The following is a 26,369-nucleotide window of genomic DNA, read 5'->3' as shown; positions in this document are numbered from 1 at the left end:
TGGTCCTCCACCCCAGTGGTAGGTGAGGGATGTGTGTACATGTTCATCCTCCACCCCAGTGGTAGGTGAGGGTTGTATGTACACCCTGGTCCTCCACCCCAGTGGTAGGTGAGGGATGTGTGTACATCCTGGTCCTCCACCCCAGTGGTAGGTGAGGGATGTATGTACACCCTGGTCCTCCACCCCAGTGGTAGGTGAGGATGTATGTACACCTGGTCCTCCACCCCAGTGGTAGGTGAGGGATGTATGTACACCCTGGTCCTCCACCCCAGTGGTAGGTGAGGGATGTGTGTACATCCTGGTCCTCCACCCCAGTGGTAGGTGAGGGATGTATGTACACCTGGTCCTCCACCCCAGTGGTAGGTGAGGGATGTATGTACACCCTGGTCCTCCACCCCAGTGGTAGGTGAGGGATGTATGTACACCCTGGTCCTCCACCCCAGTGGTAGGTGAGGGATGTGTGTACATCCTGGTCCTCCACCCCAGTGGTAGGTGAGGGTTGTATGTACACCCTGATCCTCCACCCCAGTGGTAGGTGAGGGATGTATGTACACCCTGGTCCTCCACCCCAGTGGTAGGTGAGGGATGTATGTACATGTTCGTCCTCCACCCCAGTGGTAGGTGAGGGATGTGTGTACACCCTGGTCCTCCACCCCAGTGGTAGGTGAGGGTTGTATGTACATCCTGGTCCTCCACCCCAGTGGTAGGTGAGGGATGTATGTACAATATCGTCCTCCACTCCAGTGGTAGGTGAGGGATGTATGTACATGTTCGTCCTCCACCCCAGTGGTAGGTGAGGGATGTATGTACATCCTGGTCCTCCACCCCAGTGGTAGGTGAGGGTTGTATGTACACCCTGGTCCTCCACCCCAGTGGTAGGTGAGGGATGTTTGTACATCCTGGTCCTCCACCCCAGTGGTAGGTGAGGGATGTATGTACATGTTCGTCCTCCACCCCAGTGGTAGGTGAGGGATGTATGTACATCCTGGTCCTCCACCCCAGTGGTAGGTGAGGGTTGTATGTACACCCTGGTCCTCCACCCCAGTGGTAGGTGAGGGATGTTTGTACACCTGGTCCTCCACCCCAGTGGTAGGTGAGGGATGTATGTACATGTTCGTCCTCCACCCCAGTGGTAGGTGAGGGATGTATGTACATCCTGGTCCTCCACCCCAGTGGTAGGTGAGGGTTGTATGTACACCCTGGTCCTCCACCCCAGTGGTAGGTGAGGGTTGTGTGTACACCATGGTCCTCCACCCCAGTGGTAGGTGAGGGATGTATGTACATGTTCGTCCTCCACCCCAGTGGTAGGTGAGGGATGTATGTACATCCTGGTCCTCCACCCCAGTGGTAGGTGAGGGATGTGTGTACACCCTGGTCCTCCACCCCAGTGGTAGGTGAGGATGTAGTGTACACCTGGTCCTCCACCCCCAGTGGTAGGTGAGGGATGTATGTACCTGTTCGTCCTCCACCCCAGTGGTAGGTGAGGGATGTATGTACACCCTGGTCCTCCACCCCAGTGGTAGGTGAGGGATGTATGTACATCCTGGTCCTCCACCCCAGTGGTAGGTGAGGGATGTATGTACACCCTGGTCCTCCACCCCAGTGGTAGGTGAGGGATGTATGTACACCCTGGTCCTCCACCCCAGTGGTAGGTGAGGGATGTATGTACACCTGGTCCTCCACCCCAGTGGTAGGTGAGGGATGTATGTACACCCTGGTCCTCCACCCCAGTGGTAGGTGAGGGATGTGTGTACATGTTCGTCCTCCACCCCAGTGGTAGGTGAGGGATGTATGTACACCCTGGTCCTCCACCCCAGTGGTAGGTGAGGGATGTATGTACATCCTGGTCCTCCACCCCAGTGGTAGGTGAGGGTTGTATGTACACCCTGGTCCTCCACCCCAGTTGTAGGTGAGGGATGTGTGTACATGTTCGTCCTCCAGCCCAGTGGTAGGTGAGGGATGTATGTACACCCTGGTCCTCCACCCCAGTGGTAGGTGAGGGATGTGTGTACATCCTGGTCCTCCACCCCAGTGGTAGGTGAGGGATGTGTGTACATGTTCGTCCTCCACCCCAGTGTTAGGTGAGGGATGTATGTACACCCTGGTCCTCCACCCCAGTGGTAGGTGAGGGATGTATGTACATCCTGGTCCTCCACCCCAGTGGTGTACCATATCCACCTGGTCGGGTCACACTTGGAGTTGGTGTAGTGGCCCACCTGGTGCTGGCTGGCTCACACGCTGAGAGAGAGAGAGAGAGAGAGAGAGAGAGAGAGAGAGAGAGAGAGAGAGAGAGAAAGAGAGAGAGAGAGGTCCTCCCTGCTGAGAGGCTGGCGAGCCACTGAGGACGTGAATGGCAGTTGTCCCTACTTAAGGCTCCCCCGGGACCCCCCCCCCCTCCTCCAGCTGGGGGGGCCCCCCATCCCCGCCCAGAAAGTGGCACGTATGTGGAGGGACGTTATGTGGAGGGACGTTATGTGGAGGGACGTTATGTGGAGGGACGTATGTGGGGGGACGGTATGTGGAGGAACGTTATGTGGAGGGATGTTATGTGGAGGGACGTATGTGGGGGGACGTTATGTGGAGGGACGTTATGTGGAGGCACGTTATGTGGAGGCACGTATGTGGAGGGACGTTATGTGGAGGGACGTATGTGGGGGACGTTATGTGGAGGCACGTTATGTGGAGGCACGTTATGTGGAGGCACGTTATGTGGAGGCACGTTATCTGGAGGGACGTTATCTGGAGGGACGTTATGTGGAGGGACGTATGTGGAGGCACGTTATGTGGAGGCACGTTATCTGGAGGCACGTTATCTGGAGGCACGTTATCTGGAGGCACGTTATGTGGAGGCACGTATGTGGAGGCACGTTATGTGGAGGCACGTTATGTGGAGGCACGTTATGTGGAGGCACGTTATGTGGAGGGACATATGTGGGGGACGTTATCTGGAGGCACGTTATCTGGAGGCACGTTATCTGGAGGCACGTTATGTGGAGGCACGTTATGTGGAGGCACGTTATGTGGAGGCACGTTATGTGGAGGCACGTTATGTGGAGGGACATATGTGGGGGACGTTATGTGGAGGCACGTTATCTGGAGGCACGTTATGTGGAGGGACATATGTGGGGGACGTTATGTGGAGGCACGTTATCTGGAGGCACGTTATCTGGAGGCACGTTATCTGGAGGCACGTTATGTGGAGGCACGTTATGTGGAGGGACATATGTGGGGGACGTTATGTGGAGGCACGTTATCTGGAGGCACGTTATCTGGAGGCACGTTATGTGGAGGCACGTTATGTGGAGGCACGTATGTGGAGGCACGTTATGTGGAGGCACGTTATGTGGAGGCACGTTATGTGGAGGCACCTATGTGGAGGGACGTTATCTGGAGGCACGTTATGTGGAGGCACGTTATGTGGAGGCACGTTATGTGGAGGGACATATGTGGGGGACGTTATGTGGAGGGACGTTATCTGGAGGGACGTTATGTGGAGGGACGTATGTGGAGGGACGTTATCTGGAGGGACGTTATCTGGAGGGACGTTATGTGGAGGGACGTATGTGGAGGGACGTTATCTGGAGGGACGTATGTGGAGGGACGTTATCTGGAGGGACGTATGTGGAGGGACGTTATCTGGAGGCACGTTATGTGGAGTCACGTTATGTGGAGGGACATATGTGGGGGACGTTATGTGGAGGGACGTTATCTGGAGGGACGTTATGTGGAGGGACGTATGTGGAGGGACGTTATCTGGAGGGACGTTATCTGGAGGGACGTTATGTGGAGGGACGTTATGTGGAGGGACGTATGTGGAGGGACGTTATCTGGAGGGACGTATGTGGAGGGACGTTATCTGGAGGGACGTATGTGGGGGGACGTTATCTGGAGGGACGTATGTGGAGGCACGTTATGTGGAGGCACGTTATGTGGATGGACGTTATCTGGAGGGACGTTATCTGGAGGGACGTATGTGGAGGGACGTTATCTGGAGGGACGTATGTGGAGGCACGTTATGTGGAGGCACGTTATGTGGATGGACGTTATCTGGAGGGACGTTATGTGGAGGGACGTATGTGGAGGGACGTTATCTGGAGGGACGTTATCTGGAGGGACGTTATGTGGAGGGACGTATGTGGGGGGACGTTATGTGGAGGGACGTATGTGGAGGGACGTTATGTGGAGGGACGTATGTGGAGGGACGTTATGTGGAGGGACGTATGTGGGGGACGTTATGTGGAGGGACGTATGTGGAGGGACGTTATGTGGAGGGACATTATGTGGAGGGACGTATGTTGAGGGACGTTACGTGGAGGGACGTATGTGGAGGGACTTTATGTGAAGGACGTCGTACTATCGTACTGAAATAAGTCGTACCGTCGTGCTCAGGGGTCGTACCGTCGTACTGAAAGAAGTCGTACCGTCGTGCTCAGGGGTCGTACGCCGTACTGAAATAAGTCGTACTCAGGTCGTACTGCTGTACTAGGATAAGTCGTACGGTCGTGGTCGGGAGTCGTACCGTCGTGTTCAAGGGTTATACAACTGTGTTGAAATACATGATCGTACAGCAGCGTCGTGCTGTTCAAACTGACAAAGGTAGATAATTTTTTTTCTTCTTTCACGCATATTCGCCATTTCCCGCGTTAGCGAGGTAGCGTTAAGAACAGAGGACTGAGCCTTAGAGGGAATATCCTCACTTGGCCCCCTTCTCTGTTCCTTCCTTTAGAAAAGGTAAAACTGGAGGGGAGGATTTCCAGCCCCCCGCTCCCTCCCCTTTTAGTCGCCTTCTACGACACACAGGGAATACGTGGGAAGTATTCTTTCTCCCCTATCCCCAGGGATAATATATATATATATATATATATATATATATATATATATATATATATATATATATATATATATATATATATATTCACATTTACTCTTAACTTTCTTCTTTCACACACTTTACCAAACTCAGTCACCAGCTTCTGCAGTTTCTCACATGAATCAGCCACCAGCGCTGTATCATCAGCGAACAACAACTGACTCACTTCCCAAGCTCTCTCATCCCCAACAGACTTCATACTTGCCCCTCTTTCCAAAACTCTTGCATTCACCTCCCTAACAACCCCATCCATAAACAAATTAAACAACCATGGAGACATCACACACCCCTGCCGCAAACCTACATTCACTGAGAACCAATCACTTTCCTCTCTTCCTACACGTACACATGCCTTACATTGAGGGTCAAGTCAATTGGGAGGTGAGTTTGAATGGAGAAAAACTGGAGGAAGTGAAGTGTTTTAGATATCTGGGAGTGGATCTGGCAGCGGATGGAACCATGGAAGCGGAAGTGGATCATAGGGTGGGGGAGGGGGCGAAAATTCTGGGAGCCTTGAAGAATGTGTGGAAGTCGAGAACATTATCTCGGAAAGCAAAAATGGGTATGTTTGAAGGAATAGTGGTTCCAACAATGTTGTATGGTTGCGAGGCGTGGGCTATGGATAGAGTGGTGCGCAGGAGGATGGATGTGCTGGAAATGAGATGTTTGAGGACAATGTGTGGTGTGAGGTGGTTTGATCGAGTAAGTAACGTAAGGATAAGAGAGATGTGTGGAAATAAAAAGAGCGTGGTTGAGAGAGCAGAAGAGGGTGTTTTGAAATGGTTTGGGCACATGGAGAGAATGAGTGAGGAAAGATTGACCAAGAGGATATATGTGTCGGAGGTGGAGGGAACGAGGAGAAGAGGGAGACCAAATTGGAGGTGGAAAGGTGGAGTGAAAAAGATTTTGTGTGATCGGGGCCTGAACATGCAGGAGGGTGAAAGGAGGGCAAGGAATAGAGTGAATTGGAGCGATGTGGTATACCGGGGTTGACGTGCTGTCAGTGGATTGAATCAGGGCATATGAAGCGTCTGGGGTAAACCATGGAAAGCTGTGTAGGTATGTATATTTGCGTGTGTGGACGTATGTATATACATGTGTATGGGGGTGGGTTGGGCCATTTCTTTCGTCTGTTTCCTTGCGCTACATCGCAAACGCGGGAGACAGCGACAAACCAAAAAAAAAAAAAAAAGAATATATATATATACATATATATATATATATATATTATTTATATATATATATATATATATATATATATATATATATATATATATATATATATATATATATATATATATTGCTTTGTCGCTGTCTCCCGCGTTTGCGAAGTAGCGCAAGGAAACAGACGAAAGAAATGGCCCAACCCACTCCCATACACATGTATATACATACACGTCCACACACGCAAAAATACATACCTATACATCTCAATGTACACATATATATACACACACAGACACATACATATATACCCATGCACACAATTCACACTGTCTGCCTTTATTCATTCCCATCGCCACCTCGCCACACATGGAATACCATCCCCTTCCCCCGTCATGTGTGCGAGGTAGCACTAGGAAAAGACAGCAAAGGCCCCATTCGTTCACATTCAGTCTCTAGCTGTCATGCAATGATGCCCGAAACCACAGCTCCCTTTCCACATCCAGGCCCCACACAACTTTCCATGGTTTACCCCAGACGCTTCACATGCCCTGATTCAATCCAGTGACAGCACGTCGACCCCGGTATACCACATCGATCCAATTCACTCTATTCCTTGCCCTCCTTTCACCCTCTGTATGTTCAGGCCCCGATCACACAAAATCTTTTTCACTCCATCTTTCCACCTCCAGTTTGGTCTCCCACTTCTCCTCGTTCCCTCCACCTCCGACACATATATCCTCTTGGTCAATCTTTCCTCACTCATTCTCTCCATGTGCCCAAACCACTTCAAAACACCCTCTTCTGCTCTCTCAACCACGCTCTTTTTATTTCCACACATCTCTCTTACCCTTACGTTACTTACTCGATCAAACCACCTCACACCACACATTGTCCTCAAACATCTCATTTCCAGCACATCCATATATATATATATATATATATATATATATATATATATATATATATATATATATATATATATATATATATATATATATATATGTGTGTGTGTGTGTGTGTGTGTGTGTGTGTGTGTGTGTATACATATATAAGAAATACAAAACAAATTCATACCAAAATATTTTCGTTAACTAGAAAATGACTTTGCATAGAAAATGGAGTAGGATTTAAGATCGAAAATAACCCAGTCTCTCACCTCTTGCCCGTAATGATTACCGTGTGGAGTGATGGTAGAATATGTGGAGTGATGGTAGTGTGTGTGGAGTGATGGTAGAATATGTGTGGAGTGATGACCAGTAGAGTGCTGGTAATGTGTGTGGAGGGATGGTAGCATGTGTGGAGTGATGGTAGTGTGTGTGGAGTGATGGTAGAATATATGTGGAGTGATGACCAGTAGAGTGCTGGTAATGTGTGTGGAGTGATGGTAGAATATGTGTGGAGTGATGACCAGTAGAGTGCTGGTAATGTGTGTGGAGTGATGGTAGAATATGTGTGGGGCGATGGTAGACTGTGTGGAGTGATGGTAGCGTATGTGTGGAGTGTGTAGAGTGCTGGTAGTGTGTGTGGAGTGATGACCAGTAGAGTGCTGGTAGTGTGTGTGGAGTGATGGTAGAATATGTGTGGGGCGATGGTAGACTGTGTGGAGTGTGTAGAGTGCTGGTAGTGTGTGTGGAGTGATGACCAGTAGAGTGCTGGTAGTGTGTGTGGAGTGATGGTAGTGTGTGTAGAGTGCTGGTAGTGTGTGTGGAGTGATGGTAGTGTGTGTAGAGTGCTGGTAGTGTGTGTGGAGTGATGACCAGTAGAGTGCTGGTAGTGTGTGTGGAGTGATGGTAGTGTGTGTAGAGTGCTGGTAGTGTGTGTGGAGTGATGGTAGTGTGTGTAGAGTGCTGGTAGTGTGTGTGGAGTGATGGTGAAGTATGTGGGTTATTAAGCTGTAGTGTGTGGATTGATGGCGAAATGTGTGGAGAGTGATGGTGGAGTGATGTTAGGCCGTGTGGAGTGATGGTGGTGTGTTTGGAGTAATGATGGCAGAGTGTGGGGTGTGTTAGTTGAGTATGTGGTATGTTGGTGGAGTATGTGGTGTATTAGTTAAGCATGTGGGGTGTTTATTGAGTGTGTGTGGTATGTTGCTGGAATATGTGGAGTGTTGGTTGAAGTGTGTAGTATGTTGGTAAAGTATGTGGAGTGCTGGTGGAGTATGTGGGGGTTGGTTAAGTATGTGCAGTGATGTTGGAGTATGTGGGGTGTTGACTGAGCACTTAGAGCGATAGTGGAGTATGTGGGAAAGTTATGTGTGTGTGTGTGTGTGTGTGTGTATGTGTGTGTGTGTGTATGTGTGTGTGTAGTGTGTGTGTGTGTGTGTGTGTGTGTGTGTGTGTGTAGTGTGTGTGTGTGTGTGTGTGTGTGTGTGTGTGTGTGTGTGTGTGTGTGCTGGGGGAGGGGTACAGCAGGGGGAGGGGGGTTGCGACGTTTGAGCACTGATATTTCCTATTGCATTTCACTGCTGCTTTCTTTTCCTCTTCACTGTTGCTTGTCTTCCTTTCCACTGTTGCTTCTTCTTCACTGCTTCTCACTCTACCTTCTCCATATTTTCCTCTTCACTGCCATTTCTCATCACTGTTCCTCGCTCGTGTTCACTGCTGCTCCTCGTGTTCACTGCATCTCCTTCCCGTACGTGTGCACTGCATGTATGTCCTCACCACACGTTACCATCACCGTGTCTTGTCTTCCCTTCCGTCGTAGCCTCTTCCATCCCGCTCCTTTCCCTCCTGCTTGATTGTGTTGGTGTCTTGTATCCTCATCTGCATACTGTGTGTCCACAGGGGAGGAGAGAGAAGCCATTCTTTGTTGCCTCTGATTCTATCCTTTAATACCACCCTAATTTCTCTCATTTATATACACTCCATTTTTCCTTCTAACTTATCCCTCTCTATTTTTACATGCATATGTGATTTTCTTATATATTTCTGAAGAGTGTGTGGGCTGCACTGTTCTAATGTGTTTGTGACAAGAACCATCCCAGACTGGGACCTTTTGTATATATATATATATATGTATATATATATATATATATATATATATATATATATATATATATATATATATATATATATTCGTTCACACTCAGTCTCTAGCTGTCATGTAATAATGCACCGAAACCACAGCTCCCTTTCCACATCCAGGCCCCACAAAACTTTCCATGTTTACCCCAGACGCTTCACATGCCCTCACACCACATATTGTCCTCACACATCTCATTTCCGACACAACCATCCTCCTCCACACAACCCTATCTGTAGCGCGTGTCTCACAACCATATAACATTGTTGGAACCACATAACTCTTTCTGTCCATCCTAATATCTTCCTTTATACCCGGCGATACCGCATCTAACTCTTCCATTGAAAGGTTTAACACTATGTTGTCCGACCCTCCCACTCCTTTCCATCCATTGTTATAGGAAAGCTAATATCCGCTACATTATCTCCTCCTGTGCTCTCTCTCTCTCTCTCTCTCTCTCTCTCTCTCTCTCTCTCTCTCTCTCTCTCTCTCTCTCTCTCTCTCTTTCCATTTTATTACCCAGACGTCAGGATAATAGTACATCTCATACCTTTCTCCATTAACTCGTGCCGTCCACCAAACCTACCTAACCTTCTTGTACAAACACGTTCTCGCTCCGTCACTGAATGGGTCTGCACTACTTCGTAGTCGGTCCTGTCTGCCAGCACTTGACCATACGAGCAGTTCAGGCAACACGCAAGACGGAACTTTACATGACAAAAACTGAAATGTTTTCCTTATTAAATCACCATCTCATGTTCACACATTTGTCATAATCAATAATTCATATACATATACATATATATTTAATGATGATGTTGTAGCAGGTTGTAATGATGTAGGAGGTTGTAATGATGATGATATTGATGATATAGCAGGTTGTAATGATGATGATGTAGCAGGTTGTAATGATGATGATGTAGCAGGTTGTAATGATGTTGTAGCAGGTTGTAATGATGATGATGTAGCAGGTTGTAATGATGATGTAGCAGGTTATAATGATGATGTAGCAGGTAGTAATGATGATGTAGCAGGTTGTAATGATGTAGCAGGTTGTAATGATGATGTTGTAGCAGGTTGTCATGATGATGTAGCAGGTAGTAATGATGAGGATGTAGCAGGTTGTAATGATGATGTAGCAGGTTGTAATGATGATGTAGCAGGTTGTAATGATGTAGCAGGTTGTAATGATGATGATGTAGCAGGTTGTAATGATGATGATGTAGCAGGTTGTAATGATGATGTTGTAGCAGGTTGTCATGATGATGTAGCAGGTTGTAATGATGATGATGTAGCAGGTTGTAATGATGATGATGTAGCAGGTTGTAATGATGTAGCAGGTTGTAATGATGATGTAGCAGGTAGTAATGATGAGGATGTAGCAGGTTGTAATGATGATGTAGCAGGTTGTAATGATGATGTAGCAGGTTGTAATGATGTAGCAGGTTGTAATGATGATGATGTAGCAGGTTGTAATGATGATGATGTAGCAGGTTGTAATGATGATGTTGTAGCAGGTTGTCATGATGATGTAGCAGGTTGTAATGATGATGATGTAGCAGGTTGCCATGATGTTGTAGCAGGTTGTAATGATGATGATGTAGCAGGTTGTAATGATGTAGCAGGTTGTAATGATGATGATGTAGCAGGTTGTAATGATGATGTTGTAGCAGGTTGTAATGATGATGATGTAGCAGGTTGTAATGATGTTGTAGCAGGTTGTAATGATGATGATGTAGCAGGTTGTAATGATGATGATGTAGCAGGTTGTAATGTTGTAGCACGTTGTATGATGATGTAGCAGGTTGTAATGATGATGTAGCAGGTTGTAATGTTGTAGCAGGTTGTAATTTGTAGCAGGTTGTATGATGATGTGTAGCAGGTTGTAATGATGTTGTAGCAGGTTGTAATTGATTGTAGCAGGTTGTATATATGTATGTAGCAGGTTGTAAGTTGATGTAGCAGGTTGTAATGATGTGACAGGTTGTATGTGATGATGTAGAGGTTGTAATGTTGTAGCAGTTGTAATGTGTAGCAGGTTGTAATGATGATGATGTAGCAGGTTGTAATGATGATGTAGCAGGTTGTAATGATGTGTAGCAGGTTGTAATGAATGATGTAGCAGGTTGTAATGATGTGTGCAGGTTGTAATGATGATTGTAGCAGGTTTGTAATGTTGTAGCAGGTTGTAATGATTGTAGCAGGTTGTAAATGTATGTAGCAGGTTGTAATGATGATGTAGAGGTTGTAATGTTGTAGCAGGTTGTATAGGTTATGTATTGCAGGTTGTATGTATGATGTAGCAGGTTGTAATGATTGTAGCAGTTGTAATGTGTAGCAGGTTGTTAATGTAGCAGGTTGTATGATGTAGCAGGTTGTAATGATGAATGATGTAGCAGGTTGTAATGATGATGATGTAGCAGGTTGTAATGATGATGTAGCAGGTTGTAATGAATGATGATGTAGCAGGTTGTAATGATGATGATGTAGCAGGTTGTAATGATGTTGTAGCAGGTTGTAATGATGTAGCAGGTTGTAATGATAATGTTGTAGCAGGTTGTAATGATGATGTAGCAGGTTGTGATGTTGTAGCAGGTTTTAATGATGAATGTTGTAGCAGGTTGTAATGATGTAGCAGGTTGTAATGAGATGTGTAGCAGGTTGTAATGTTGTAGCAGGTTGTAATGTTGTAGCAGTTGTAATGATGTAGCAGGTTGTAATGGATGTTGTAGCAAGTTGTAATGATAATGTTGTAGCAGGTTGTAATGATGTAGCAGGTTGTAATGATGATGCTGTAGCAGGTTGTAATGATGTAGCAGGTTGTAATGTTGTAGTAGGTTGTAATGTAGCAGGTTGTAATGTTGTAGCAGGTTGTAATGATGATGTAGCAGGTTGTAATGATGATGTTGTAGCAGGTTGTAATGATGATGTAGCAGGTTGTAATGATGATGATGTAGCAGGTTGTAATGATGATGTAGCAGGTTGTAATGTTGTAGCAGGTTGTAATGTTGTAGCAGGTTGTAATGATGTAGCAGGTTGTAATGATGATGTAGCAGGTTGTAATGATGATGTTGTAGCAGGTTGTAATGATGATGTAGCAGGTTGTAATGATGATGTAGCAGGTTGTAATGATGATGTTGTAGCAGGTTGTAATGATGATGTAGCAGGTTGTAATGATGATGTAGCAGGTTGTAATGTTGTAGCAGGTTGTAATGTTGTAGCAGGTTGTAATGATGTAGCAGGTTGTAATGATGTAGCAGGTTGTAATGTTGTAGCAGGTTGTAATGTTGAGCAGTTGTATTGATGTTAGCAGGTTGTAGATGATGATGGCAGGTTGTATGATGATGATGTAGCAGGTTGTAATGATGATGATGTAGCAGTTGTAATGTTGTAGCACGTTGTAATGATGTGTGCACGGTTGTAATGATGTTGTAGCAGGTTGTAATGATGTAGCAGGTTGTAATGTTGTAGCAGGTTGTAATGATATTGTAGCAGGTTGTAATGTTGTAGCAGGTTGTAATGTTGTAGCAGGTTGTAATGATGATGTAGCAGGTTGTAATGATGTTGTAGCAGGTTGTAATGATGTTGTATCAGGTTGTAATGATGATGTATCAGGTTGTAATGATGATGTAGCAGGTTGTAATGATGATGTAGCAGGTTGTAATGATGATGATGTAGCAGGTTGTAATGATGTTGTAGTAGGTTGTAATGTTGTAGCAGGTTGTAATGATGTAGCAGGTTGTAATGTTGTAGCAGGTTGTAATGATGATGTAGCTGGTTGTAATAATGTTGTAGCAGGTTGTAATGATGATGTTGTAGCAGGTTGTAATAATGTTGTAGCAGGTTGTAATGATGTAGCAGGTTGTAATGATGTTGTAGCAGGTTGTAATGATGATGATGTAGCAGGTTATAATGATGTTGTAGCAGGTTGTAATGATGATGTAGCAGGTTGTAATAATGTTGTAGCAGGTTGTAATGATGATGTAGCAGGTTGTAATAATGTTGTAGCAGGTTGTAATGTTGTAGTAGGTTGTAATGATGTTGTAGCAGGTTGTAATGATGATGATGTAGCAGGTTGTAATGATGTAGCAGGTTGTAATGTTGTAGCAGGTTGTAATGATGATGATGTAGCAGGTTGTAATAATGTTGTAGCAGGTTGTAATGATGATAATGTTGTATCGTTGCAGGTGAAGCAGCACATGTTGCAGCTGGCCGAGGAGTGCAATGCTCAACCCAAGAAGCAGTTCCACGACCTCTATGTCCAGCGCCACAATAACGTCAGGTTGGCAACACTGACCTTTGACCTGACTGGTACAGGTCAGGTCAGAGGTCATCTCCACGAACACCTTCACCTCACACTTGGTGTGTTCACGTGACCTTACACGCCAGTCTTCATGACTTGCTCCACACCGCCTCTGACCTGACCCTATGAGTCAGGTCAGAGGTCATATTTACCATTGTGGAGATGCACTTGACCTGACCTTTACTGGTCGAACCAAACGCTCCCGTGTTTACGTTGGAATTGCGGTGAAAAAGAATAGCTATAGCTTCTAATTCTTTATATATATATATATATATATATATATATATATATATATATATATATATATATATATATATATATATATATATATATATATATTAGTGAAAGAGAAGAGAGAGGCATTTGGACGATTTTTGCAGGGAAAAAATGAAATTGAGTGGGAGATGTATAAAAGAAAGAGACAGGAGGTCAAGAGAAAGGTGCAAGAGGTGAAAAAAAGGGCAAATGAGAGTTGGGGTGAGAGAGTATCATTAAATTTTAGGGAGAATAAAAAGATGTTCTGGAAGGAGGTAAATAAAGTGCGTAAGACAAGGGAGCAAATGGGAACATCAGTGAAGGGCGCAAATGGGGAGGTGATAACAAGTAGTGGTGATGTGAGAAGGAGATGGAGTGAGTATTTTGAAGGTTTGTTGAATGTGTTTGATGATAGAGTGGCAGATATAGGGTGTTTTGGTCGAGGTGGTGTGCAAAGTGAGAGGGTTAGGGAAAATGATTTGGTAAACAGAGAAGAGTTAGTAAAAGCTTTGCGGAAGATGAAAGCCGGCAAGGCAGCAGGTTTGGATGGTATTGCAGTGGAATTTATTAAAAAAGGGGGTGACTGTATTGTTGACTGGTTGGTAAGGTTATTTAATGTATGTATGACTCATGGTGAGGTGCCTGAGGATTGGCGGAATGCGTGCATAGTGCCATTGTACAAAGGCAAAGGGGATAAGAGTGAGTTCTCAAATTACAGAGGTATAAGTTTGTTGAGTATTCCTGGTAAATTATATGGGAGGATATTGATTGAGAGGGTGAAGGCATGTACAGAGCATCAGATTGGGGAAGAGCAGTGTGGTTTCAGAAGTGGTAGAGGATGTGTGGATCAGGTGTTTGCTTTGAAGAATGTATGTGAGAAATACTTAGAAAAGCAAATGGATTTGTATGTAGCATTTATGGATCTGGAGAAGGCATATGATAGAGTTGATAGAGATGCTCTGTGGAAGGTATTAAGAATATATGGTGTGGGAGGCAAGTTGTTAGAAGCAGTGAAAAGTTTTTATCGAGGATGTAAGGCATGTGTACGTGTAGGAAGAGAGGAAAGTGATTGGTTCTCAGTGAATGTAGGTTTGCGGCAGGGGTGTGTGATGTCCCCATGGTTGTTTAATTTGTTTATGGATGGGGTTGTTAGGGAGGTGAATGCAAGAGTTTTGGAAAGAGGGGCAAGTATGAAGTCTGTTGGGGATGAGAGAGCTTGGGAAGTGAGTCAGTTGTTGTTCGCTGATGATACAGCGCTGGTGGCTGATTCATGTCAGAAACTGCAGAAGCTGGTGACTGAGTTTGGTAAAGTGTGTAAGAAGAAAGTTAAGAGTAAATGTGAATAAGAGCAAGGTTATTAGGTACAGTAGGGTTGAGGGTCAAGTCAATTGGGAGGTGAGTTTGAATGGAGAAAAACTGGAGGAAGTGAAGTGTTTTAGATATCTGGGAGTGGATCTGGCAGCGGATGGAACCATGGAAGCGGAAGTGGATCATAGGGTGGGGGAGGGGGCGAAAATTCTGGGAGCCTTGAAGAATGTGTGGAAGTCGAGAACATTATCTCGGAAAGCAAAAATGGGTATGTTTGAAGGAATAGTGGTTCCAACAATGTTGTATGGTTGCGAGGCGTGGGCTATGGATAGAGTTGTGCGCAGGAGGATGGATGTACTGGAAATGAGATGTTTGAGGACAATGTGTGGTGTGAGGTGGTTTGATCGAGTAAGTAACGTAAGGGTAAGAGAGATGTGTGGAAATAAAAAGAGCGTGGTTGAGAGAGCAGAAGAGGGTGTTTTGAAATGGTTCGGGCACATGGAGAGAATGAGTGAGGAAAGATTGACCAAGAGAATATATGTGTCGGAGGTGGAGGGAACGAGGAGAAGAGGGAGACCAAATTGGAGGTGGAAAGATGGAGTGAAAAAGATTTTGTGTGATCGGGGCCTGAACATGCAGGAGGGTGAAAGGAGGGCAAGGAATAGAGTGAATTGGAGCGATGTGGTATACCGGGGTTGACGTGCTGTCAGTGGATTGAATCAAGGCATGTGAAGCGTCTGGGGTAAACCATGGAAAGCTGTGTAGGTATGTATATTTGCGTGTGTGGACGTATGTATATACATGTGTATGGGGGTGGGTTGGGCCATTTCTTTCGTCTGTTTCCTTGCGCTACCTCGCAAACGCGGGAGACAGCGACAAAGCAAAAAAAAAAAAAATATATATATATATATATATATATCTTATGAGTCCAAGAGGAAAGTGAAACACGATAAGTTCCCAAGTGCACTTTCGTGTAATGATCACATCATCAGGGGAGACACAAGAGAGAGATATAACAATAAGTCGCTAGCCACGTCTCTTCGTTGTATATCAACTGACTTATATTCTTTCTTGTGTCTCCCCTGATGATGTGATCATTACACGAAAGTGCACTTGGGAACTTATCGAGTTTCACTTTCCTCTTGGACTCATAAGGATATATATATATATATATATATATATATATATATATATATATATATATATATATATATATATATATATATATGTATATATATATATATATATATATATATATATATATATATATATATATATATATATATATATATATATGGTAAATGATGACACTTGTTCATAGTTATGGTAATGTCTGAAGTTTGTTATATGTGTTAGGGCCAGGTATACCCCAGCCAAGCTAACGCAGTGTTAACCTGGTATGATGTACATAAGATTATCTTGAAGTTAGATTAGGTTAGATTTCCTTAGGTTAACTCGTGTTAAGTTTGGTTCGAGCAGTTAATGTTAGTTTACGAAGAGGTAAGTTAATGTTAGTTTACGAAGAGGTAAGTAATGTTAGTTAACGTACAGGTAAGTTAATGTTAGTTTACGAAGAGGTAAGTTAATGTTAGTTAACGTACAGGTAAGTTAATGTTAGTTTACGAACAGGTAAGTTAATGTTAGTTTACGAACAGGTAAGTTAATGTTAGTTTACGAACAGGTAAGTTAATGTTAGTTTACGAACAGGTAAGTTAATGCTAGTTTACAAACAGGTAAGTTAATGTTCGTTTACGTACAGGTGGGTTAATGTTAGTTTACATGAAGGTTAAGGGACTTCTACCTCAGCCACTTGGGAACCTCGCGTTGCGACAGTGAAGCACTGTTCTTATCTGACAGTGAAACGAGACGGGCAAGATAAGTTCTTGTGTCTTAGATAAGATGATACAAGGAAGGGCTTGGAACAGCCCCCCCCCCCCCTCTCATTACCTCATCGTTGGTATAATGTTAGAGTATATCCCAGCTCTGGGTATGGTTATGTGAGGTTGGTATAATGTTAGAGTATATCCCAGCTCTGGGTATGGTTATGTGAGGTTGGTATAATGTTAGAGTATATCCCAGCTCTGGGTATGGTTATGTGAGGTTGGTATAATGTTAGAGTATATCCCAGCTGTGGGTATGGTTATGTGAGGTTGGTATAATGTTAGAGTATATCCCAGCTCTGGGTATGGTTATGTGAGGTTGGTATAATGTTAGAGTATATCCCAGCTCTGGGTATGGTTATGTGAGGTTGGTATAATGTTAGAGTATATCCCAGCTCTGGGTATGGTTATGTAAGGTTGGTATAATGTTAGAGTATATCCCAGCTCTGGGTATGGTTATGTGAGGTTGGTATAATGTTAGAGTATATCCCAGCTGTGGGTATGGTTATGTGAGGTTGACGTAGATCTATTGATCTTGTACAGTTATATGAGCCAGTTATATGGGCAGGTATAACACCAGTTGATCTCCTTTCATAACTTGCCTCTCGTGTTAGGCAAGACGGTATGGGTAACTGAACTCCTTAAATAAAGCCATCTCATTAACCACATGTGGCCTTTGTTGTCTTTTCCTAGCGCTACCTCGCCCTAGGTATGTATATGTGCGTGTGTGGGGACGTGTATGTATATACATGTGTATGTGGGTGGGTTGGGCCATTCTTTCGTCTGTTTTCTTGCGCTACCTCGCTAACGCTGGAGACAGCGACTAAGTATAATCTATATATATATATATATATATATATATATATATATATATATATATATATATATATATATATATGAGAGTTAGGGTGAGAGAGTATCATTAAATTTTAGGGAGAATAAAAAGATGTTCTGGAAAGAGGTAAATAAAGTGCGTAAGACAAGGGAACAAATGGGAACTTCAGTGAAGGGCGCAAATGGGGAGGTGATAACAAGTAGTGGTGATGTGAGAAGGAGATGGAGTGAGTATTTTGAAGGTTTGTTGAATGTGTTTGATGATAGAGTGGCAGATATAGGGTGTTTTGGTCGAGGTGGTGTGCAAAGTGAGAGGGTTAGGGTAAATGATTTGGTAAACAGAGAAGAGGTAGTAAAAGCTTTGCGGAAGATGAAAGCCGGCAAGGCAGCAGGTTTGGATGGTATTGCAGTGGAATTTATTAAAAAAGGGGGTGACTGTATTGTTGACTGGTTGGTAAGGTTATTTAATGTATGCATGATTCATGGTGAGGTGCCTGAGGATTGGAGGAATGCATGCATAGTGCCATTGTACAAAGGCAAAGGGGATAAGAGTGAGTGCTCAAATTACAGAGGTATAAGTTTGTTGAGTATTCCTGGTAAATTATATGGGAGGGTATTGATTGAGAGGGTGAAGGCATGTACAGAGCATGAGATTGGGGAAGAGCAGTGTGGTTTGAGAAGTGGAACCACTGTTCCTTCAAACATACCCATTTTTGCTTTCCGAGATAATGTTCTCGACTTCCACACATTCTTCAAGGCTCCCAGAATTTTCGCCCCCTCCCCCACCCTATGATTCACTTCCGCTTCCATGGTTCCATCCGCTGCCAAACCCACTCCTTCTCCATTCAAACTTACCTCCCAGTTGACTTGACCCTCAACCCTACTGTACCTAATAACCTTGCTCTTAGTCACATTTACTCTCAACTTTCCCCTTTCTTACACTTTACCAAACTCAGTCACCAGCTTCTGCAGTTTCTCACATGAATCAGGCACCAGCGCTGTATCATCAGCGAACAACAACTGACTCACTTCCCAAGCTCTCTCATCCCCAACAGACTTCATACTTGCCCCTCTTTCCAAGACTCTTGCATTCACCTCCCTAACAACCCCATCCATAAACAAATTAAACAACCATGGAGACATCACACACCCCTGCCGCAAACCTACATTTATTGAGAGCCAATATTGCACTTTCCTCTCTTCCTACACGTACACATGCCTTACATCCTCGATAAAAACTTTTCACTACATCTAACAACTTGCCTCTCACACCATATATTCTTAATACCTTCCACTGAGCATCTCTATCAACTCTATCATATGCCTTCTCCAGATCCATAAATGCTACGTACAAATCCATTTGCTTTTCTAAGTATTTCTCACATACATTCTTCAAAGCAAACACCTGATCCACACATCCTCTACCACTTCTGAAACCACATTGCTCTTCCCCAATCTGATGCTCTGTACATGCCATCACCCTCTCAATCAATACCCTCCCATATAATTTCCCAGGAATACTCAACAAACTTATACCTCTGTAATTTGAGCACTTACTTTTATCCCCTTTACCTTTGTACAATGGCACTATGCAAGCATTCCGCCAATCCTCAGACACCTCACCATGAGTCATATATACATTGAATAACCTTACCAACCAGTTAACAATACAGTCACCCCTTTTTAATAAATTCCACTGCAACACCATCCAAACCCGCTGCCTTGCCGGCTTTCATCTTCCGTAAAGCTTTTACTACCTCTTCTCTGTTTACCAAATCATTTTTCGTAACCCTCTCACTTTGCACACCACCTCGACCAAAACACCCTACATCTGCCACTCTATCATCAAACACATTCAACAAACCTTCAAAATACTCGCTCCATCTCCTTCTCACATCACCACTACTTGTTATCACCTCCTCAGTAGCCCCCTTCACTGAAGTTCCCCTTTGTTCCTTTGTCTTACGCACTTTATTTACCTCCTTCCAAAACATCTTTTTATTCTCCCTAAAATTTAATGATACTCTCTCACCCCAACTCTCATTTGCCCTCTTTTTCACCTTTTGCACCTTTCTCTTGACCTCCTACCTCTTTCTTTTATACATCTCCCAGTCATTTGCATTATTTCCAAGCAAAAATCGTCCAAATGCCTCTCTCTTCTCTTTCACTAATAATCTTACTTCTTCATCCCACCACTCACTGCCCTTTCTGATCTGCCCACCTCCAACGCTTCTCATGCCACAAGCATCTTTTGCGCAAGCCATCACTGCTTCCCTAAATACATCCCACACCTCCCCCACTCCCCTTACCTCCTTTGTTCTTACCTTTTTCCATTCTTTACTCAGTCTCTCCTGGTACTTCCTCACACAAGTGTCCTTCCCAAGCTCACTTACTCTCACCACTCTTTTCACCCCAACATTCTTCTTTTCTGAAAACCCCTACAACTCTTCACCTTCGCCTCCACAAGATAATGATCAGACATTCCTCCAGTTGCACCTCTCAGCACATTAACATCCAAAAGTCTCTCTTTCGCGTGCCTATCAATTAATACGTAATCCAATAACGCTCTCTGGCCATCTCTCCTACTTACATACGTATACTTATGTATATCTCTCGTTTTAAACCAGGTATTCCCAATTACCAGTCCTTTTTCAGCACATAAATCTACAAGCTCTTCACCATTTCCATTTACAACACTGAACACCCTATGTATACCAATTATTCCCTCAACTGCCACATTACTCACCTTTGCATTCAAATCACCCATCACTATAACCCGGTCGTGCATCAAAACCACTAACACACTCATTCAGCTGCTCCCAAAACACTTGCCTCTCATGATCTTTCTTCCCATGCCCAGGTGCATATGCACCAATAATCACCCATCTCTCTCCATCAACTTTCAATTTCACCCATATCAATCTAGAATTTACTTTCTTACACTCTATCACATACTCCCTCAACTCCTGTTTCAGGAGTAGTGCTACTCCTTCCCTTGCTCTTGTCCTCTCACTAACCCCTGACTTTACTCCCCAGACATTCCCAAACCACTCTTCCCCTTTACCCTTGAGCTTCATTTCTCTCAGAGCCAAAACATCCAGGTTCCTTTCCTCAAACATACTACCTATCTCTTGTTTTTTCTCATCTTGGTTATATCCACACACATTTAGACATCCCAGTCTGAGCCTTCGAGGAGGATGAGCACTCCCCGCGTGACTCCTTCTTCTGTTTCACCTTTTAGAAAGTCAAAATACAAGGAGGGAAGGGTTTCTGGCCCCCCGCTCCCATCCCCTTTAGTCGCCTTCTACGACACGTAAGGAATGCGTGGGAAGTATTCATTCTCCCCTATCCCCAGGGATAGGGGAGAATGAGAGACTTATAAGTCAGTTAATATACATCGAAGAGACGAAGCTTCATCTCATCGATGTATATTAACTGACTTATATTTCTCTCTTTTGTCTCCCCTGATTATGTGATTATTACACGAAAGTGCACCGGGGAACTTCTCGTGTTTCATTTTCCCCGTGGACTTATAGGAATATATTTTTTTTTCTTTTTGCTTTGTCGCTGTCTCCCGCGTTTGCGAGGTAGCGCAAGGAAACAGACGAAAGAAATGGCCCAACCCACCCCCATACACATGTATATACATACGTCCACACACGCAAATATACATACCTACACAGCTTTCCATGGTTTACCCCAGACGCTTCACATGCCCTGATTCAATCCACTGACAGCACGTCAACCCCAGTATACCACATCGATCCAATTCACTCTATTCCTTGCCCTCCTTTCACCCTCCTGCATGTTCAGGCCCCGATCACACAAAATCTTTTTCACTCCATCTTTCCACCTCCAATTTGGTCTCCCACTTCTCCTCGTTCCCTCCACCTCCGACACATATATCCTCTTGGTCAATCGTTCCTCACTCATTCTCTCCATGTGCCCAAACCATTTCAAAACACCCTCTTCTGCTCTCTCAACCAGGCTCTTTTTATTTCCACACATCTCTCTTACCCTTACGTTACTTACTCGATCAAACCACCTCACGCCACACATTGTCCTCAAACATCTCATTTCCAGCACATCCATCCTCCTGCGCACAACTCTATCCATAGCCCACGCCTCGCAAGCATACAACATTGTTGGAACCACTATTCCTTCAAACATACCCATTTTTGCTTTCCGAGATAATGTTCTCGACTTCCACACATTCTTCAAGGCTCCCAGAATTTTCGCCCCCTCCACCACCCTATGATCCACTTTCGCTTCCATGTTTCCATCCGCTGCCAGATCCACTCCCAGATATCTAAAACACTTTACTTCCTCCAGAGTTTCTCCATTCAAACTTACCTCCCAATTGACTTGACCCTCAACCCTACTGTACCTAATAACCTTGATCTTATTCACATTTACTCTTAACTTTCTTCTTTCACACACTTTACCAAACTCAGTCACCAGCTTCTGCAGTTTCTCACATGAATCAGGCACCAGCGCTGTATCATCAGCGAACAACAACTGACTCACTTCCCAAGCTCTCTCATCCCCAACAGACTTCATACTTGCCCCTCTTTCCAAGACTCTTGCATTCACCTCCCTAACAACCCCATCCATAAACAAATTAAACAACCATGGAGACATCACACACCCCTGCCGCAAACCTACATTCACTGAGAACCAATCACTTTCCTCTCTTCCTACACGTACACATGCCTTACATCCTCGATAAAAACTTTTCACAGCTTCTAACAACTTGCCTCCCACACCATATATTCTTAATACCTTCCACAGAGCATCTCTATCAACTCTATCATATTCCTTCTCCAGATTCATAAATGCTACATACAAATCCATTTGCTTTTCTAAGTATTTCTCACATACATTCTTCAAAGCAAACACCTGATCCACACATCCTCTACCTCTTCTGAAACCACACTGCTCTTCCCCATTCTGATGCTCTGTACATGCCTTCACCCTCTCAATCAATACCCTCTCATATAATTTACCAGGAATACTCAACAAACTTATACCTCTGTAATTTGAGCACTCACTCTTATCCCCTTTGCCTTTGTACAATGGCACTATGCACGCATTCCGCCAATCCTCAGGCACCTCACCATGAGTCATACATACATTAAATATCCTTACCAACTAGTCAATAATACAGTCACCCCCTTCTTTAATAAATTCCACTGCAATACCATCCAAACCTGCTGCCTTGCCGGCTTTCATCTTCCGCAAAGCTTTTACTACCTCTTCTCTGTTTACCAAATCATTTTCCCTAACCCTCTCACTTTGCACACCGCCTCGACCAAAACACCCTATATCTGCCACTCTATCATCAAACACATTCAACAAACCTTCAAAATACTCACTCTATCTCCTTCTCACATCACCACTACTTGTTATCACCTCCCCATTTGCGCCCTTCACTGAAGTTCCCATTTGCTCCCTTGTCTTACGCACTTTATTTACTTCCTTCCAGAACATCTTTTTATTCTCCCTAAAATTTAATGATACTCTCACCCCAACTCTCATTTGCCCTCTTTTTCACCTCTTGCACCTTTCTCTTGACCGCCTCGACCAAAACACCCTATATCTGCCACTCTATCATCAAACACATTCAACAAACCTTCAAAATACTCACTCCATCTCCTTCTCACATCACCACTACTTGTTATCACCTCCCCATTTGCGCCCTTCACTGAAGTTCCCATTTGCTCCCTTGTCTTACGCACTTTATTTACCTCCTTCCAGAACATCTTTTTATTCTCCCTAAAATTTAATGATACTCTCTCACCCCAACTCTCATTTGCCCTCTTTTTCACCTCTTGCACCTTTCTCTTGACCTCATGTCTCTTTCTTTTATACATCTCGCTCAATTGCATTTTTTCCCTGCAAAAATCGTCAAAATGCCTTTCTCTTCTCTTTCACTAATAATCTTACTTCTTCATCCCACCACTCTCTACCCTTTCTAATCAACCCACCTCCCATTCTTCTTATGCCACAAGCATCTTTTGCGCAATCCATCACTGATTCCCTAAATACATCCCATTCCTCCCCCACTCCCCTTACTTCCATTGTTCTCACCTTTTTCCATTCTGTACTCAGTCTCTCCTGGTATTTCCTCACACAAGTCTCCTTCCCAAGCTCACTTACTCTCACCACCCTCTTCACCCCAACATTCACTCTTCTTTTCTGAAAACCCATACAAATCTTCACCTTAGCCTCTACAAGATAATGATCAGACATCCCTCCAGTTGCACCTCTCAGCACATTAACATCCAAAAGTCTCTCTTTCGCGCGCCTGTCAATTAACACGTAATCCAATAACGCTCTCTGGCCATCTCTCCTACTTACATACGTATACTTATGTATATCTCACTTTTTAAACCAGGTATTCCCAATCACCAGTCCTTTTTCAGCACATAAATCTACAAGCTCTTCACCATTTCCATTTACAACACTGAACACCCCATGTATACCAATTATTCCCTCAACTGCCACATTACTCACCTTTGCATTCAAATCACCCATCACTATAACCCTGATTCGTGCATCAAAACCACTAACACACTCATTCAGCTGCTCCCAAAACACTTGCCTCTCATGATCTTTCTTCTCATGCCCAGGTGCATATGCACCAATAATCACCCATCTCTCTTCATCAACTTTCAGTTTTACCCATATTAATCGAGAATTTACTTTCTTACATTCTATCACATACTCCCACAACTCCTGTTTCAGGAGTACTGCTACTCCTTCCCTTGCTCTTGTCCTCTCACTAACCCCTGACTTTACTCCCAAGACATTCCCAAACCACTCTTCCCCTTTACCCTTGATCTTCGTTTCACTCAGAGCCAAAACATATATATATATATATATATATATATATATATATATATATATATATATATATATATATATATGTATATATATATATATATATATATATATGTTTTTTTTTCCAAAAGAAGGAACAGAGGGGGCCAGGTGAGGATATTCCAAAAAAGGCCCAGTCCTCTGTTCTTAACGCTACCTCGCTAACGCGGGAAATGGCGATTAGTTTAAAAAAAAAAAATATATATATATATATATATATATATATATATATATATATATATATATATATATATATATATATATATATATATGTGTGTGTGTGTGTGTGTGTGTGTGTGTGTGTGTTACCGTACTCCGCATACTCGAGGCTACAGCGCGCGTGAAAAGTCACTTTGGCGAGGTCGTATCGATGGGATTAGCCTCGTCAGACAACCTCTTACTTTAAAGGTGTCTCCATTCTCCTGCTACTGGAAGTAGCGCAACCTCGGGCTGCTGGACTTGGCCATGACCAGGACCCTTCCAAGAAATTAGTCATGAGTTAATGATGAATGAATAAAAAAAAATATGTAAAATAGTCGTGACATAATAATAAATGAATAAAGAAAGATATGTAATATGTAAAATAGCTTATTTTATGTAACCCAATTATCGGCTGGCCCAGGTGGGAGGATGAACAGCTAGGTGAACTGCAAGCCAACTGCCCCGCCTAGGATTCGAACCCTTGCTGGCCCTACCCGTTGTTACGCTCCTATGATTCTTAATATACTATGAATACAGTATATTGTCGGTACAAAATGAAACCACTGAAAATCCCAAATGGCTGAGGTGGTGTCTATATAATTCATAATTACACATTCTGTCAGATTAGGTTAGATACTGTAATGACATTGTGGCTCATGATGAGTTTTAGTGATAACCAGAAATATAATTATTGTTTTACAAATTAAGATTGATAATAATATTTTTTTTTTTTTTTTTTTTTTACTTTGTCGCTGTCTCCCGCGTTTGCGAGGTAGCGCAAGGAAACAGACGAAAGAAATGGCCCAACCCACCCCCATACACATGTATATACATACGTCCACACACGCAAATATACATACCTACACAGCTTTCCATGGTTTACCCCAGATGCTTCACATGCCTTGATTCAATCCACTGACAGCACGTCAACCCCGGTATACCACATCGCTCCAATTCACTCTATTCCTTGCCCTCCTTTCACCCTCCTGCATGTTCAGGCCCCGATCACACAAAATCTTTTTCACTCCATCTTTCCACCTCCAATTTGGTCTCCCTCTTCTCCTCGTTCCCTCCACCTCCGACACATATATCCTCTTGGTCAATCTTTCCTCACTCATTCTCTCCATGTGACCAAACCATTTCAAAACACCTTTTTCTGCTCTCTCAACCACGCTCTTTTTATTTCCACACATCTCTCTTACCCTTACGTTACTTACTCGATCAAACCACCTCACACCACACATTGTCCTCAAACATCTCATTTCCAGCACATCCATCCTCCTGCGCACAACTCTATCCATAGTTCACGCCTCGCAACCATACAACATTGTTGGAACCACTATTCCTTCAAACATACCCATTTTTGCTTTCCGAGATAATGTTCTCGACTTCCACACATTCTTCAAGGCTCCCAGAATTTTCGCCCCCTCCCCCACCCTATGATCCACTTCCGCTTCCATGTTTCCATCCGCTGCCAGATCCACTCCCAGATATCTAAAACACTTCACTTCCTCCAGTTTTTCTCCATTCATACTCACCTCCCAATTGACTTAACCCTCAACCCTACTGTACCTAATAACCTTGCTCTTATTCACATTTACTCTTAACTTTCTTCTTTCACACACTTTACTAAACTCAGTCACCAGCT

General features: G+C 43.9%; 1 protein-coding gene across 1 annotated transcript in view; it reads left to right on the top strand.

Annotated features, from left to right (window-relative positions):
* Positions 1–26,369, top strand: part of LOC139748215 (adenylate cyclase type 2-like) — a 447,407-nt gene that overhangs the window by 364,429 nt on the left and 56,609 nt on the right. The window contains exon 6 of the mRNA XM_071661039.1: positions 13,246–13,340. Within this exon, the coding sequence (XP_071517140.1) occupies positions 13,246–13,340 (95 nt within the window). The remainder of the gene's footprint in view (positions 1–13,245; positions 13,341–26,369) is intronic.

Source organism: Panulirus ornatus, chromosome 73 (genome assembly GCF_036320965.1).
Source record: "Panulirus ornatus isolate Po-2019 chromosome 73, ASM3632096v1, whole genome shotgun sequence".
Lineage (NCBI taxonomy): Eukaryota > Metazoa > Arthropoda > Malacostraca > Decapoda > Palinuridae > Panulirus > Panulirus ornatus.
The sequence above is the reverse complement of the archived record's forward strand: the minus strand, read 5'-3'. Positions and strand labels throughout refer to the sequence as shown.